At 25.3% G+C, this 13,844-nt stretch overlaps 1 protein-coding gene across 1 annotated transcript; it reads left to right on the top strand.

Annotated features, from left to right (window-relative positions):
• Positions 1-170: 170 nt before the first annotated feature.
• LOC136979633 (uncharacterized) lies at positions 171-12,333 on the top strand. The gene is made up of 6 exons (XM_067275655.1): positions 171-229; positions 1,298-1,351; positions 1,985-2,066; positions 4,916-4,997; positions 7,978-8,130; positions 11,923-12,333. The coding sequence occupies exons 2-6, from the start codon at positions 1,298-1,300 to the stop codon at positions 11,927-11,929; spliced, it is 378 nt and encodes a 125-aa protein (XP_067131756.1). The 5' UTR covers positions 171-229; the 3' UTR covers positions 11,930-12,333.
• The last annotated feature ends 1,511 nt before the right edge of the window (positions 12,334-13,844 follow it).

Raw genomic sequence — 13,844 nt, 5'->3', positions numbered from 1 at the left:
TTACTAACTTGTAAAAGAGGCCATCTAGTGCCCCAGAGTGAAAAGCGTTAAAAAAAAAATTTAAATTATTATTATTAGTTAAAATTATTTTATTATAACATTAATATTTAATAATAATAATAATATAATATTTAATAATGATTTTCCCCCCTTATTTGGCGAATAAGAATTGGTTGTACAGTATCTTTTCCCGCCTTTATTTAAGCAGCAGACGATAAATTTGGTATTGGTATGTAAACATTAGTTTTGTTAATGATATTTTGCATTTGAAATAAATATAAAAATGAGAATTGAAGAAATATGTAAAATTTTAATTGTAAATGTTTTAAAATTTAGTTTTAATTTGAATTATATCTAAACTAAATTATCACAAAACAAATAAACAATATTATGTACTATGTTATGCATTATAACTTGAATTAATCAGATTATATAATTATAGTTAATGTTTAATTATAATTACACATTAATAGTTTTAACATTAGGATTTTTTATTCGAAATTAAATGGTATGTTATACAATTGAACCTGTCTATCTCGAAATTTATTATTTCTCCCGCATTTTCAACTTAAATTTAATGCATTTTCCATGTTTATGTCAATAATATTCTCTCAATCTCAAATGATGGAGTGAAGTACCAATTACAAATTCAAAGCTCGGCAACTGTATTTCGATAATATAAACTGTAGTTGAGAAACATCTCTTGCAATATGGTACATGGTTGCAATTAATGCTGCTTTTCTTTGACTGCCAGTTTGGCTTGCATCTTATTGACCGAAGAAAGTCGGGTGTTGGAAAATACTGACAAACCATTTCTGTTAAGGTATGTCAAAATGTTTTATTTATACCCGATACAGGTATATACTGTACTTTCCATAGTAGTAACATACCGTACTGCCAATTGACCTGTTACCGTTTATTGTGTGGGAACCTCTATATCCCGAAACCTATTTCCAATTCTTTTTCTCGTTCCTGTGAGATTTGAGATGAACAGGTTTGACCGTAAATGATTACCACATTTTTCAATTAATAAAACAATTAGTCACGTACCTGGAACCCATTACTGGTGTGGGTGATACGACAGATAAATATAACGCAAATGTTTGAACAAAAATAGTTCTTCCTCGGGCGATACAAAAAACAAGCAATGGAACGTAGAACAAAATAGAACATGTACCACCGTATCACCCACACCGGTAACAGGTTCCAGGTACGTGATTGATTTCATCCCAGTGTTCTTTGAGTGTAGAAGTTTAATAAAACAATTATTCATTTGTTTTGATATTTTGTTAAACAGATGATGGAATCGAATGGTAATGGAAAACAAGCAATACTGGATGATCCCTCAAAAGTAAAATCTTATGTTTATTATATTAAATGTGTAAGATATAATATAAACAGTATAAGAAATATATAAAGATCCATTTTATATTTGATCATAAAGAAATTTTAAGTTATTTCTAACATAAACTTTGTAAAAATCAAACATCATCATAATTATAATGTAACTTTTACAAGTTATTAAGTAATAATAGTAATAAACACATTTAGTTTCAAAAATTTAAATGTTATAAATTGAAATATACAAATTTATAGTACCAGTATATATTTTTATTTTATATTATTAAGTAGGGTAGATGTACCAGTTTTGGCCAGTGTACCAGTTCTGGCCAGAAAACAAATTTAACTTAAAAATATAATCACCATATATTCAAATCTGTCCAATGAAACAAACTTTTATTGTTAACTGTTCACACTGTTAACAATAAAAGTTTGTTTCATTTGTGATTATATTTTTAAGTTAAATTTGTTTTCTGGCCAGAACTGGTACTACACTGGCCAAAACTGGTACATCTACCCTATGATTCAATTTTCATTTTATTGTTTAAATTTTGTATTAGTAAAAATTTTAATTGTTTGGATTAATATATTTTATTTTAATTGAAAATATACTTTATTTTATGTTTGTTTATTATGCTTACAGAATAAAATAATTTATTTTAAGAAATCATCAAATGAAGCAATAAATAGAAGTTTTCCAGAAATTATAAATGATAATCTTGAAGGTAATTTCAAATAACAACAATTAATACTTTCAATTTACAAATTAATTTTTAACAATTCAAAATCTAAAAATTAGCTTTATTAATACATATGAAGAAATCTTCAAAATTTTTCAAAAATGTGTTATTATTTTGTTTCAGAAATATATATTTCTTGTAAATGATATATTACGACTCAGGTTTATCGTGCTTTGGCATCAAATACATTGATGCAATTTGAATTAAATGTTTTAACCGAATAATCATAAATTATTTAAAGTTTTACTAATCTACTATTCTTATATTAGTGATTTAAATTAATGGAAATAATAACTGTATAATGTGTAAATCTCATTTAGATGTGGAACTTAGTTACAAGGGAGTAAATTAACAATTTACTGACTGTATGACACTTATTAACTATTTAGAAACTTCTAAATTTTTTTAAGTCAGCTATTGAAGAAACATATATTATATTATTATTGAAAAATAAATTAGAAATTGATTTAATGGATTTTTGTAAAATAATAAATATAGTGGATATGCTTATATATCAGTGTCTATAATTTTTCCTGAATATTTTTTCAAAATAATATGGTTATATTTTTAAAATCTGTACTAAATGGAATATATCTTTAGAATACATCATATATCTAGTTTGAAATAATTTCTTATTATAATTGGAAAATAAAATGCAGAATATATTTTGTTGATGCAATGGGCATTAGGTAGTGAAGTCCATGTAGATTGGAAGAACAGTCTAATTATAAAAAGATGGGCTGAAAAATGATCTGACATGTGAGTAATAGAGCAATGCAATATACATATTTTAGCTTAGGATAATTAATGCCCATGATTCTGTAACATTGGACAGTAGATGAGCAGACATATCAAACACATTTAATACTATATTTCTAGTAAATAAGTTACATGATAAGTTTAATTAAAAATATTAACATATAATAAGAGTTTTAATATTAAAGTTGTCTTGATGTTATAATGTAATATTTTAATAATATAATTTCATATGGTTAAGTTAGAAAATTTGAAGTTTGAGATTGATTCAGTATTTCAAGCTTACAAATGAACTATATTCAGATTTGAACCTGAAAGAAATTCAGATTTAAAATTATTTGATATAACATGCTTGATAACAAACTATATTCCATTTTTAAAATTGAGCTGAAAATGTTCTTGTAAGAGAATGTAAACATTTAATAGTAAAAGTTAGTTTTGCTTTCCAAAATAATTCAAACATTCGAAATATAAGACTAGTAAAGAACTTTAATTAAATGTGTTAAATTCCTGAAATAGAGAGTTAACTCCTCTGTAAACTGGACTGTTATGTAACACTGAACACAACATGTAATTGTTTTAATTTTATGTTACTGGACAGACGACCTTACGTTTTTTTTTGGTGTGTTCAGATGAGTTGTGGTGTAAAGATAACTGCTTATTTCAGGAACTCAGTGTTTCTGAAATAAGCAGTTATCTTTATTAATATGCTGCTGAGCTTGCATAATATCTATAATAATTTTTTTTTTTTTTTAACTTTGTATAGAATTTAAAATCCAGATAAGAATATATTGAGTTGGATAATTTAAGTTCATTTAAAATTTATATAATTGAGTACTTTTTTTCTAGTTTTATTAATAATGGAGTGATATTCTCTCAGAAAATAATCAACAAATATATGGATTAAAGCCAGATTATATTGGGCTATATTACTACTAGTATTATTAATTAAATTCTAAGTAACCAAGTATGGTTCTATCTAAATTAATAAGTTCTGTAAATGAGGATCAAACAAAAGTCAGGGTAGCATTAACTGGCAATATGACCTCACATTAAGTGGGAGTTACAGGTTCAAATACCACTTTGGGCTAATTCTTTTCTTTCAGAACCTTCTAAATTAATTATTAAAATATTAATTTAGTTATAATTATTAAATTTAGCGAGGGATAGTGCCTAATCCTCTCCTCTAGTGCCAAATTACTTAAAATTTAATTAATAATGGTAATAATTATAGAGCCCAATATAATCCAGAATCATTTGGCTTTAATATATAACTATTGGGTTTGGATGTTTATATTCTGACTTATGATATTTTATTGATTTATTATTTAAACAATATTTTTACACAGTAATGTAATTTAAAGTGGAATCTAAATTTTGGATTTAAAACACAGCATTATTCTAGAATTATAATATATTGACTATAGATCAAAAACATCAATTATCATTAAATTATAAAATATTAAAGAATAAAAGATATCTTTCAAAAAGCTGTTTGAAGTCTTATTTACATCTATCATAACAAATGCAGAAGAAATGGTTAGTACAATGAACAAATATATCAGAGAAATCTATTAGAAGTTAGAAGAATCACACAGTATATCCAAGGCATATAAGATCTTTCTATGATATACTTATAATATGTGATATAATTGCTTTTATACTTGTATATGAAGCAATTATATTTTCAAAGTTTTTGTGATACTGATTAGAGAAATCATTCAAAGGATGTTTTTATATTAGCTTGGCTCAAAATACTAATAAATTGTGATTTAAGCAGTTGAAGCTGAATGTATGACATTTAGCCAGATTATCAAAGAAACTTTATGGCATTATAAGACTTTTACAGAGCTTGATATTGATGATCAAAATATTAAACAATTATGCATGAATATGGAAGTTAATATATGGAAGTCCCCTAGTAGAAGTAATAATTTAAAATAGTATTAAGGACATAGAGGCATGATTGATTAATTATGCATATGTTGTGACAAATTATTCAAATTTCATGAGAAAACATAAATTTTTTTATTTTATGATCTTATGAACTGTGCTTAATATTGATTATTAATGAACAGATAAACATGAACCAGAAAATAATTTCAATGAAAATATACCACAGAACGTTGATTTTAATGAAATTGAAGATTTACAAATCAAGTAAGTTACTATATATTTTTTTCCAGTAATTATTTAATCATGTATGTTAATATAATTTTAAAATAAATAGAACAAAAATTATTTAATAATGAAATTATTAAATTTTCATATAAAATTATGTGCAAAAATGAACTTTGATATAATACTTAAAAATTTTCATTTTTAAAATTAACAAAAATATATTACAACAAAAGACATAAACTGTCATTGTGAGTGCATTCTTCTAAACGAAAATTCTTTCCAAATATAGCAAAACATCTTAACCTTAGATTTGAATGATACAATTAAATTTTTTTTTTAATCAAAAAAGTCAAGAAAAACATTTATGTTAGCAATATCTATCATTTCTGTCTTCTGAATTTATCAATAAAACATCAAGGCTTCCTTAAAAGAGTAAAAAAATTATAGTAAAATATATTCATGATATTTATTAAGCATCTGTAATAATTGTACTGTATACAAAATTTATGGTAATTTTCAGATATTAGTAAAATGTTTAATCTAGGCCTATGACAGCATTTGAATCTCTTGACTAGAACTATTTACTTTGCAGTTTGAAATAAAGTTATCAATACAGAGAAATTTCAGAAAATGCAACAATTCTTGATAAGTTCACTATCTAATAGTGAATATAATAAATCATATCAGTTTGATATGTATGTACTCAGATGGACTGTAAACACAAATGGAACCAAACTGTAAAAATCATTCATCAAAAACCACAGAATATAAAGCCTTATTTCAGACAAATTCTTGTTACAAATACTCTCAAATACAATTTACAAAAAGCAGTTAACCAGAACTAATGAACCAGGCTTATTATACTCCTATAAGCACCTTGGAAAGTGTTAATTACATATGCCAGGAGTATAATAAGCTTGGTTTTTTAGTTCTGGTCAACTATGTGTTTTCGTAAATTACAAGTAAGAAACCTTTTAATATACTCTCAAATACAGTTTTAAAGGACAAAATAGTAAAGCTATTTTGGATAAGGCAATTCTCTGTACATGATAATTAATCATAATAGGTCAGACATTATAATAGGTCAACATAAAATAGCATATCAGTTATCTGTATTGAGAATAACTATAATGAACAACAGTATAAACTAACATCCTTACAAGGTTGGGTCTGAGGTCATGACAGATATGATAATAGACTGATAACAGAACTCCCTTTACTAATACAGAAATATTCATTTACAAAACAATTAATATGCAATCCTTATATGCACAGTATTGTACAATCAACTAATTGTTTATTTATTGTACAGAGCCATATTTATATGTAATGTAATACTAGCATACAGTACAGAAATAGGTCTGCAAACAGTATGTACTATACTTCATTATGTCAATAGCAAAAATAAAAAAAAATATAGTAACACTACTCTCCAAAACTGACTTTAGCATTCTGATAGTTAACAGAGAGTGACAGATAATTGAATTTTTCTTGTATTTCATATACATTACAGATTTTTGTATTGAAATCAAATGCTTAGTAATAAATAAACAATGTCACTAGAGCATTATTATTATTATGGAAAATTCTAGGGATACTACCTGCTGTGACATAGAATCTGCCACTTCAACAAATAGTAAAGTTTAGTTTTTGCACAACACAGTGTTAACTCCCTAGAGCTAAATATTACTTTAGGATCCTTTACAGAGGCAGATCTGACCATTCCATGTGTCAATAACTGCTAATATACACAATAAGAAAATACAATAAAATATGAGGGAAAAAAATGTTAAACAATTTTTAATAAACAACAGTGAAAAATCAAACAACAATGGTTATTATTCCATAATTAATTTAACAAATTTTCCAAATAATGATTAGTTTTCAACAAGAAATGTCTGTACAAAAACATTAGTATAGTGTAACAAAATATAACATTGCTAGAATATACCATGGTCCACCCTTTACTCCCATTTGCTTACATCCATTTGAAAAAGTAAAATTGTAGTTGCTGCCTACTTCATTTACATGTTTTTGCCTAAACATTTTTTTGTTTCCCTTCTTGACAGTAAATTTCCTAGAAGTAACAAATTGCTTATTTATATAATGATCATAATGATTAAATAGTAATTTGGCTATTCATTTCTAACATTATATTGCCATATGATTAATAGTGTTCTCAAGGAAGATAGACAGTAATGGTAAAATACTTTAACAGATTTTTTCCCATGGTTGGGAGTAAGAACATTGTCCAAAACTGAATAAAATCTTCAAAATAAATGCAACAAAACAAAAAGAAATGATTATAAATAAAAACAGAGTAAGTTCCTCTTCTTAGGTGTATTTTAGCAACATTAGATGTGTTGATTTATGATTGGTAGAAAGTAGTTTTTTGAGGATAATTTTTTTGTTAATCTGTCATTGTTTCGTGTATACATTTCTTGTTGAATACTAGTTATTGTTTAAGAACTTGTTGATAAATTAATCATAATCAACCATTTTCATTCAATTTCTCACTCTTGTTTATTAAAAATTAATTGTTTTCCTATATATTAGCTGTTATTAATTGATTCTTTGTTATCAATCCACATTGTAATCAAATCTGTCAATTTAGTTCTGGGGAGTTAACAATGTGTTACATGAAAACTAAACTTTAAAGTGGATATAATAAGAAAATTCTTAAATTAATATATGGCACAACTAATATTGTATATTAAAATACAAAAAAACATTTAAAAAATATCAGACATTTATTTTTATTTGCTGTGATTCATAAATTCTACATTGATGTAACTTACCAACATTTTGTAATAAATGTTTCTATTCATTAAATAAATTTGAATTTAGAACTACTGTATAATGTATTTGGTTTCCCTAATTATTTCTGTTAATTGTTTGCACTTACTTTGTACATATGTAATTTTCAAGAATCACAATTTTGAAATACCTCACTAAAATTTAATTTAAATAATTATAGTTTGTTTTTATATTAAAATAGACTTTATTTTTTAATTCATAGCAATTTACATCCACAAATATATAATGAAAATACTCCTACTGGATCAGATGATGATGATGATTTCTTGAAAGTTCCTTTATCTCCTACCAAAAAAAAGAAATGTATTCCTAAAAAAGCAATTCTTCTACCCAAGCAACTGAAATATTCAATTAAGTATGTAAAAGTATTTATTTTGATATTTTATTTATCAATATTTAAAAATGTTAGAATTCCTGTAAAAATTTGTTTTGTGTGTTGCATATATAGCAAAATAATTTATATAATTTTAAGTTCTAAGTTTTGATTAGTTCTGGCACTCTGGAAAAGTCTAACATGACTACATCAGCACTTATAATTATAGTTTTATTAAATAAATATTTCTGTAAGAGAGAAATGGATCAGTACTTTGCTTTTTATTCATTTTTGTGGATTAAATAAATAGCATTTAAATTCTAAAAAAATGATAAAATCATTAAATTCCATTTTTTAAATTAAATAAATAAACATAGTGTTTGTTTTTCCTATTTATCAGCTAAAATCTTCCTTGTATATCTTGTAATATTTTTTATTATTAAAAACATTATTAGTGTACATGAAATGCTGTTTTGCTTGTTTAAAATTTCTAAGTATTAAATTTAAAGTTGTAGAATAGTTCTACAACTCAGGATTATGAAATATTGTGAATTATAATACACATATAAGGGAAGATTATTTTAGATGGTGTAGCATTTATTTTATCATGTATTGTACATCCAAAGCATGGAATGTTGTCATGTTTTTACATGTATTGATGGTTTAATTTGGTTAAATGTGATTGACTAAGGTTCTTTTAATAGTTGTAAATGCCATATTTTAACTGGTTTTGTTGATTTTTTTAAAATGTGTTGGTATGCATGTTGATGATATATTTCTGTATTTTCTTAAAACAATTTCCTGTATTTTAGACCTATATGCAATTGAAGAAGGCTAAGATAGCTGAAATGCATTTTGGGATATGTTAATAAAAATGGTTTAAATAGCAAAATAGAGTCTCATGTATGATAATCTTGTAAGTTTAAATACAGTATAATAATAGTATAATGTATATATTCAGGCAAGAAGTGGTTTAATAATAATGATGCATAATTCAAACAATACATGCTGTAATCTGTTTTAAATGAGATAAAAGCTGAAATTTGAGTAAATATGTTTATATCTAAATGTTAAAAAATCTTTATATATATTATAACAAAGCTATAAATTTTAAAACGTTGTGTCCAAATATAATTTATGGTGCAGCATGGCCAAAATGATGTTTCACCAATAAAATGTAATCAACTAACCAAATATATTTCAAAATGAGGTTTTGCTCAGCATTGAGATTTTACAAGCTAATAATATTTTTCAAGATAAAAGTTTTGATAATTTAAAATTCATTATTTAATTTTTTAGTTAGTTTTAATCATTAATTATTATGAATTCATTAAATTATGCAGATGAGTTTTAGTAAATTATTATTATATGGGGATGATGTTAGGTTTGGTATACATAGTGGTACATTATTCTGCTGCTTGTTAGAATACTAAGGAAGCATAACTGTACTGTGGTAAAGAATAAGCTCGTTGTGACCTCAGCTTATGCTCAACTTATGGCATAAGCTGAGGTCACAACGAGGCAGGGGTGACGTTGAACTAGAAGTAGCTGAGATGCACATACCACTTTTACCATGCACCACATTATATCTCTTGAGCTCCTGGAGAGCTTTAAGGCAATGAGGAGATGGGAGTCCAATTACAAAGATGCAGACTGCCTTATTGTATGCCTTGAGATCTTTATATGATATCTTGTACTGTGAGTATAGGTTTTTTTTCACCTTTCTGAGAATGATGTCTTTTGTTCTTATGTGGTGTATATGAATTTTATTTATTTTTCTTATTGTATATATTTTTCTTATCTGCAGCATTATTATTTTTATATTTTTTATTCTGTTTGTATTCTTATTTTATTTATATTAAGCACCTCCTCTAGTGGAACAACAGTTTAAATGCATTTTGAATTTTAAAATCTATTAATCCATTTGGAATATTCATGCATTTGAATGTTCATTGTGTAGAACATTCTGTTTTGTCATTTTGAACCTGATATACCGTATGCATATGAATAAAACTGAAAACAGTTCAGTAAAGAATTATTGCAAGAAGAATATAAGTGTTTGTGTGTGCTTTTTAATTATTATTAAATGTATCAAAAGATATATGAGGGTTGTTCAAAAAAAACCAAACTTGCTATAAAAACTTTACTTTTGTACAAGTTTATTAGGCCTTATCACACTCTACTGGTAACATACCACTCCCAACATTTCTTCTAAAATTGGAACACCTACTGGAATGCATGTCTCACATCACATTTTTCTTTATCTCCTCTGTGGTTTGAAAATGATGTCTTATCAAGGATTTTTCAACCTAGAAAACAGGAAGAAGTGTGCCCAGAAAATAAGGTGGGTGGATGACAAGTGTCTTGTTTCTTATTGTACAATTGTGGATAAGGAGTGTCACATGGCAAGTGCATTATTGTGATGCAACATCAAAGCTTGGTTTTTCCCATAATTCTGGCCTATTTCTGCACACATTCCTCAAATACCTTAAAACTTCTGGGTAGAACTCTTTGTTGACTGTTTGATCATGTTCTTCAAGAACTTTCATTTTTAGTTTGTCAGAAATCTGATGGACAGTATGTGCACATATTCACTCAAGCAGGTTCAATGACTAATGCAGATAGTATAATGAAGCAAGTGGCACAGTGCTACCAAAACTTTCCACTAAATGACAACACTGGCTGCATTTCACTTCACGTGAGTTTTTGTTCTATTTAAAATGTTTGGTGTTTTTTGAACAGCTCTTGTATCCATGAATTGAAACAGATAACTAGCAGTTGTTATTATTTTCTAATGAAAATTACAGTATATGATACTTGAATTTTTTATATTTTTCAATTAATGTGCCATCGGAAATTGCAAATTAAGTATTTTCTTATATTATTTTTATATAAACCTATTCCATTTATCGTCAATTATATAAAGATATAAATCATATAAATTATTTTATTTATCATTGATACATAAGAAAAGGGCTATCACATAAGGATTACAGTTCTCTGCCCCCAAATAACAAACAAGCCCAAAACAACAAGTAACATATAAATGTGAATAAACAACAAAAAACTAAGCATGGTATAAATTTCATTTACAAATATTTTTAAACAGAAAGTAAGAAACATGTAAAAAGGAATCAAAATTAAACATATTTTGCAAAATACAATAAAAATAAGAATGCTGTGAAATTGCTAATCTATAAAATGGTGTGTAAATAAATGAAGAGTAATGTAAATTTCTTTGGGGTACTCTTAAGCAAAGCCAATTAGATTGTATAAAACCATTAAAATACTTGAAGTATAAAAGCAGGTCGAAATATTTAATTCTATCTTTAAAATCAGGAAGGCTCAGTCTAGACCTGGCCACATTCAAAGATTGAGTGTAGCGGAGGTTACAAAATCTGTTTAAAAGCAGATATATTTTATCGAGTTCTTTGGAAATTTTGTTTAATAGGGTGGGGGCCACCATGGACCAAATTGGCAAACCATAGTCAACAACAGATTGGAAGTTTGCAAAGAAAATGGAGCAAGTAATGTTTTTGAAGAAACGGGTTTACAAAAACACCAAATTATACCCCGATGTATGGCAAGAGATTTTATTATTTTATCTATGTGGCTTTTAAACGTGACTGTTATCCCAAATTATGCCAAGATCATTGACTGAAGAAACATATTTGATATCATGCGTGTTAAATATTGTTCATTTGTGTGTGTGTATGTGTTGTTATTTCATAAGATTGCAATTATTTTGGTTTTATGATAATAGAATAAAAAGTCAAGTTATTATTATTATTATTAAGTTTCAAACATAAATAATCAAATCATTTTATTTGTTAGGCATTAGAATTGTGGAAAGTCTTCAGCTGAAGAATGGTTTGGGATGTAGTAAACCAGTGAAGTGAAATCGAGGAAATAAAGAAAATGAAAACTTTGTTTAAAACTTATAAAATTACAATAGCTAAAATTATTTTATATTTTGATCATAATTATTTAGGATGATCAACTCCATGTTATAAAGTGAAGTTTATTAATACTAAAATAGATCATTTTTTAATTCTGAAATAAAAACCAACCTGTCAAACTCTTTAAGAATTTGTTTTAGCATTAATGAACGTCACTTTAGATCATATAAATTACAAATGACATTAACTAATTATTAATTACTATATTAGAATTTTTTTTTCTATAAAACCCTAGGACATGATCTGTCATGTTTGAATGAGTATACATTACATATAAATTTCTGAATTGCTTATTTCATACACAAGTTATTCATTTAATACTTATTTTGATGAATAATTCATAATAAGTTATTTGTTATCTAAAGTAAAATTCATATTTTGTTTGTTGATTATTTGAGTAATAGGAAGTGTATATGTATATATATATATATATATATAGATTTTAATATGTATAAATATTAATCTATCTCTTGTTGGATCTTTAACAAAATTTATATTTCAAAATTGTTGCATTTGTTTTTTGTTGAAAAAATTGAAAATTCAGTTTTGGTTATTTTAAAACTGTATACAATAAATATTTAGGCATATAATATGCATAATGTACAGTGTATATTATATTATATTTACACATAAAAATACATTATAAATGTTTTTACTATATTATAAATAATGTTGTTTCAAATATTTTCAGAATAATTGAAACAAGCTTTCATATACAAAACCTCTGAAAGGTTTTGTATATGAGATATTGATATTTATTCTTCATAATTTGTTCTGAGATATTATTAGTTACTTTTTAAATATTTGATATTTAAAGATTTATTTATTTTTTCAGTTTTCCTTAAATGCTGTACTTTTTAACATTTGAGACAAATTGTTTGTGATAAATTTATTACTTGATATTAACAACTTTGGGACAGTTTTTTAATAATACATATCAAGAAAATGAAAACTTTTTCTCTCTGCAGTTTTTGAAGTTTTTTTTTTTTTAAGAAATTTTATCAATGTTATTAATTACTCATAAAATACAATGTTTTTCACATTGTGAATTTTTATGGAGTATTTTGCTGAGAAGAAAATTATTTTGAATGACAACAAATTCAGATTTCTTTATGGATTCTATTTACAAGATTACAGAAATATTTTTTAAAGACTGATCTGTATTGATAAGATTTCACATTAAAATCACTTTTAATATTTCTCATAATGCAATGAAAATTAGTTTTTATCATTATTTCTTCTTTTTGATATCAAAGTTTTCATGATGAAATCAGATAAAATAAAAGTAACAAGAGTTTTATTAAAAATATTGTCCACAAATGTTGTTGTATGTATGAAAATTTTATATAGAATGTAATTTCTTATATTTTGAAATTATTTAATAAATTATTAGAATGTGTATTATTTTTTTTAATTTTGAAAAATATAAAATTTTTTACATCCAATCACAGAAATCCATAAAAAGTTGATTAAGCCTGGATCAGCCATATTCAACTTAAACAAAAAAAAATTACTGTTTTTATGGTAGAATGTCACAAGTACAAATTCCATTTAATGCATATTAATTTTAAATTTAAAATGTTTCTTAATACAGAGTAATACAAAGATTTAGCTGTAGCATGAGGTTCAAAACTATTATGTCATTTATGTAGCTTCTGTGAACACTTTTTGTATCAATAGTATAAAAAATTTGCATGATTTTTTAAAATGGTATATTGTCTTGAAATTAATACATATTAATTTATTATGATGTATTTCTTAATTTCCTGATAAATAAAGCATTATTTTTTCAAATGA

This window comes from Centruroides vittatus, unplaced genomic scaffold, assembly GCF_030686945.1.
Source record: "Centruroides vittatus isolate TY-2023 unplaced genomic scaffold, ASM3068694v2 contig_1157, whole genome shotgun sequence".
NCBI lineage: Eukaryota > Metazoa > Arthropoda > Arachnida > Scorpiones > Buthidae > Centruroides > Centruroides vittatus.
This window is presented reverse-complemented; position numbering and strand designations above follow the sequence as displayed.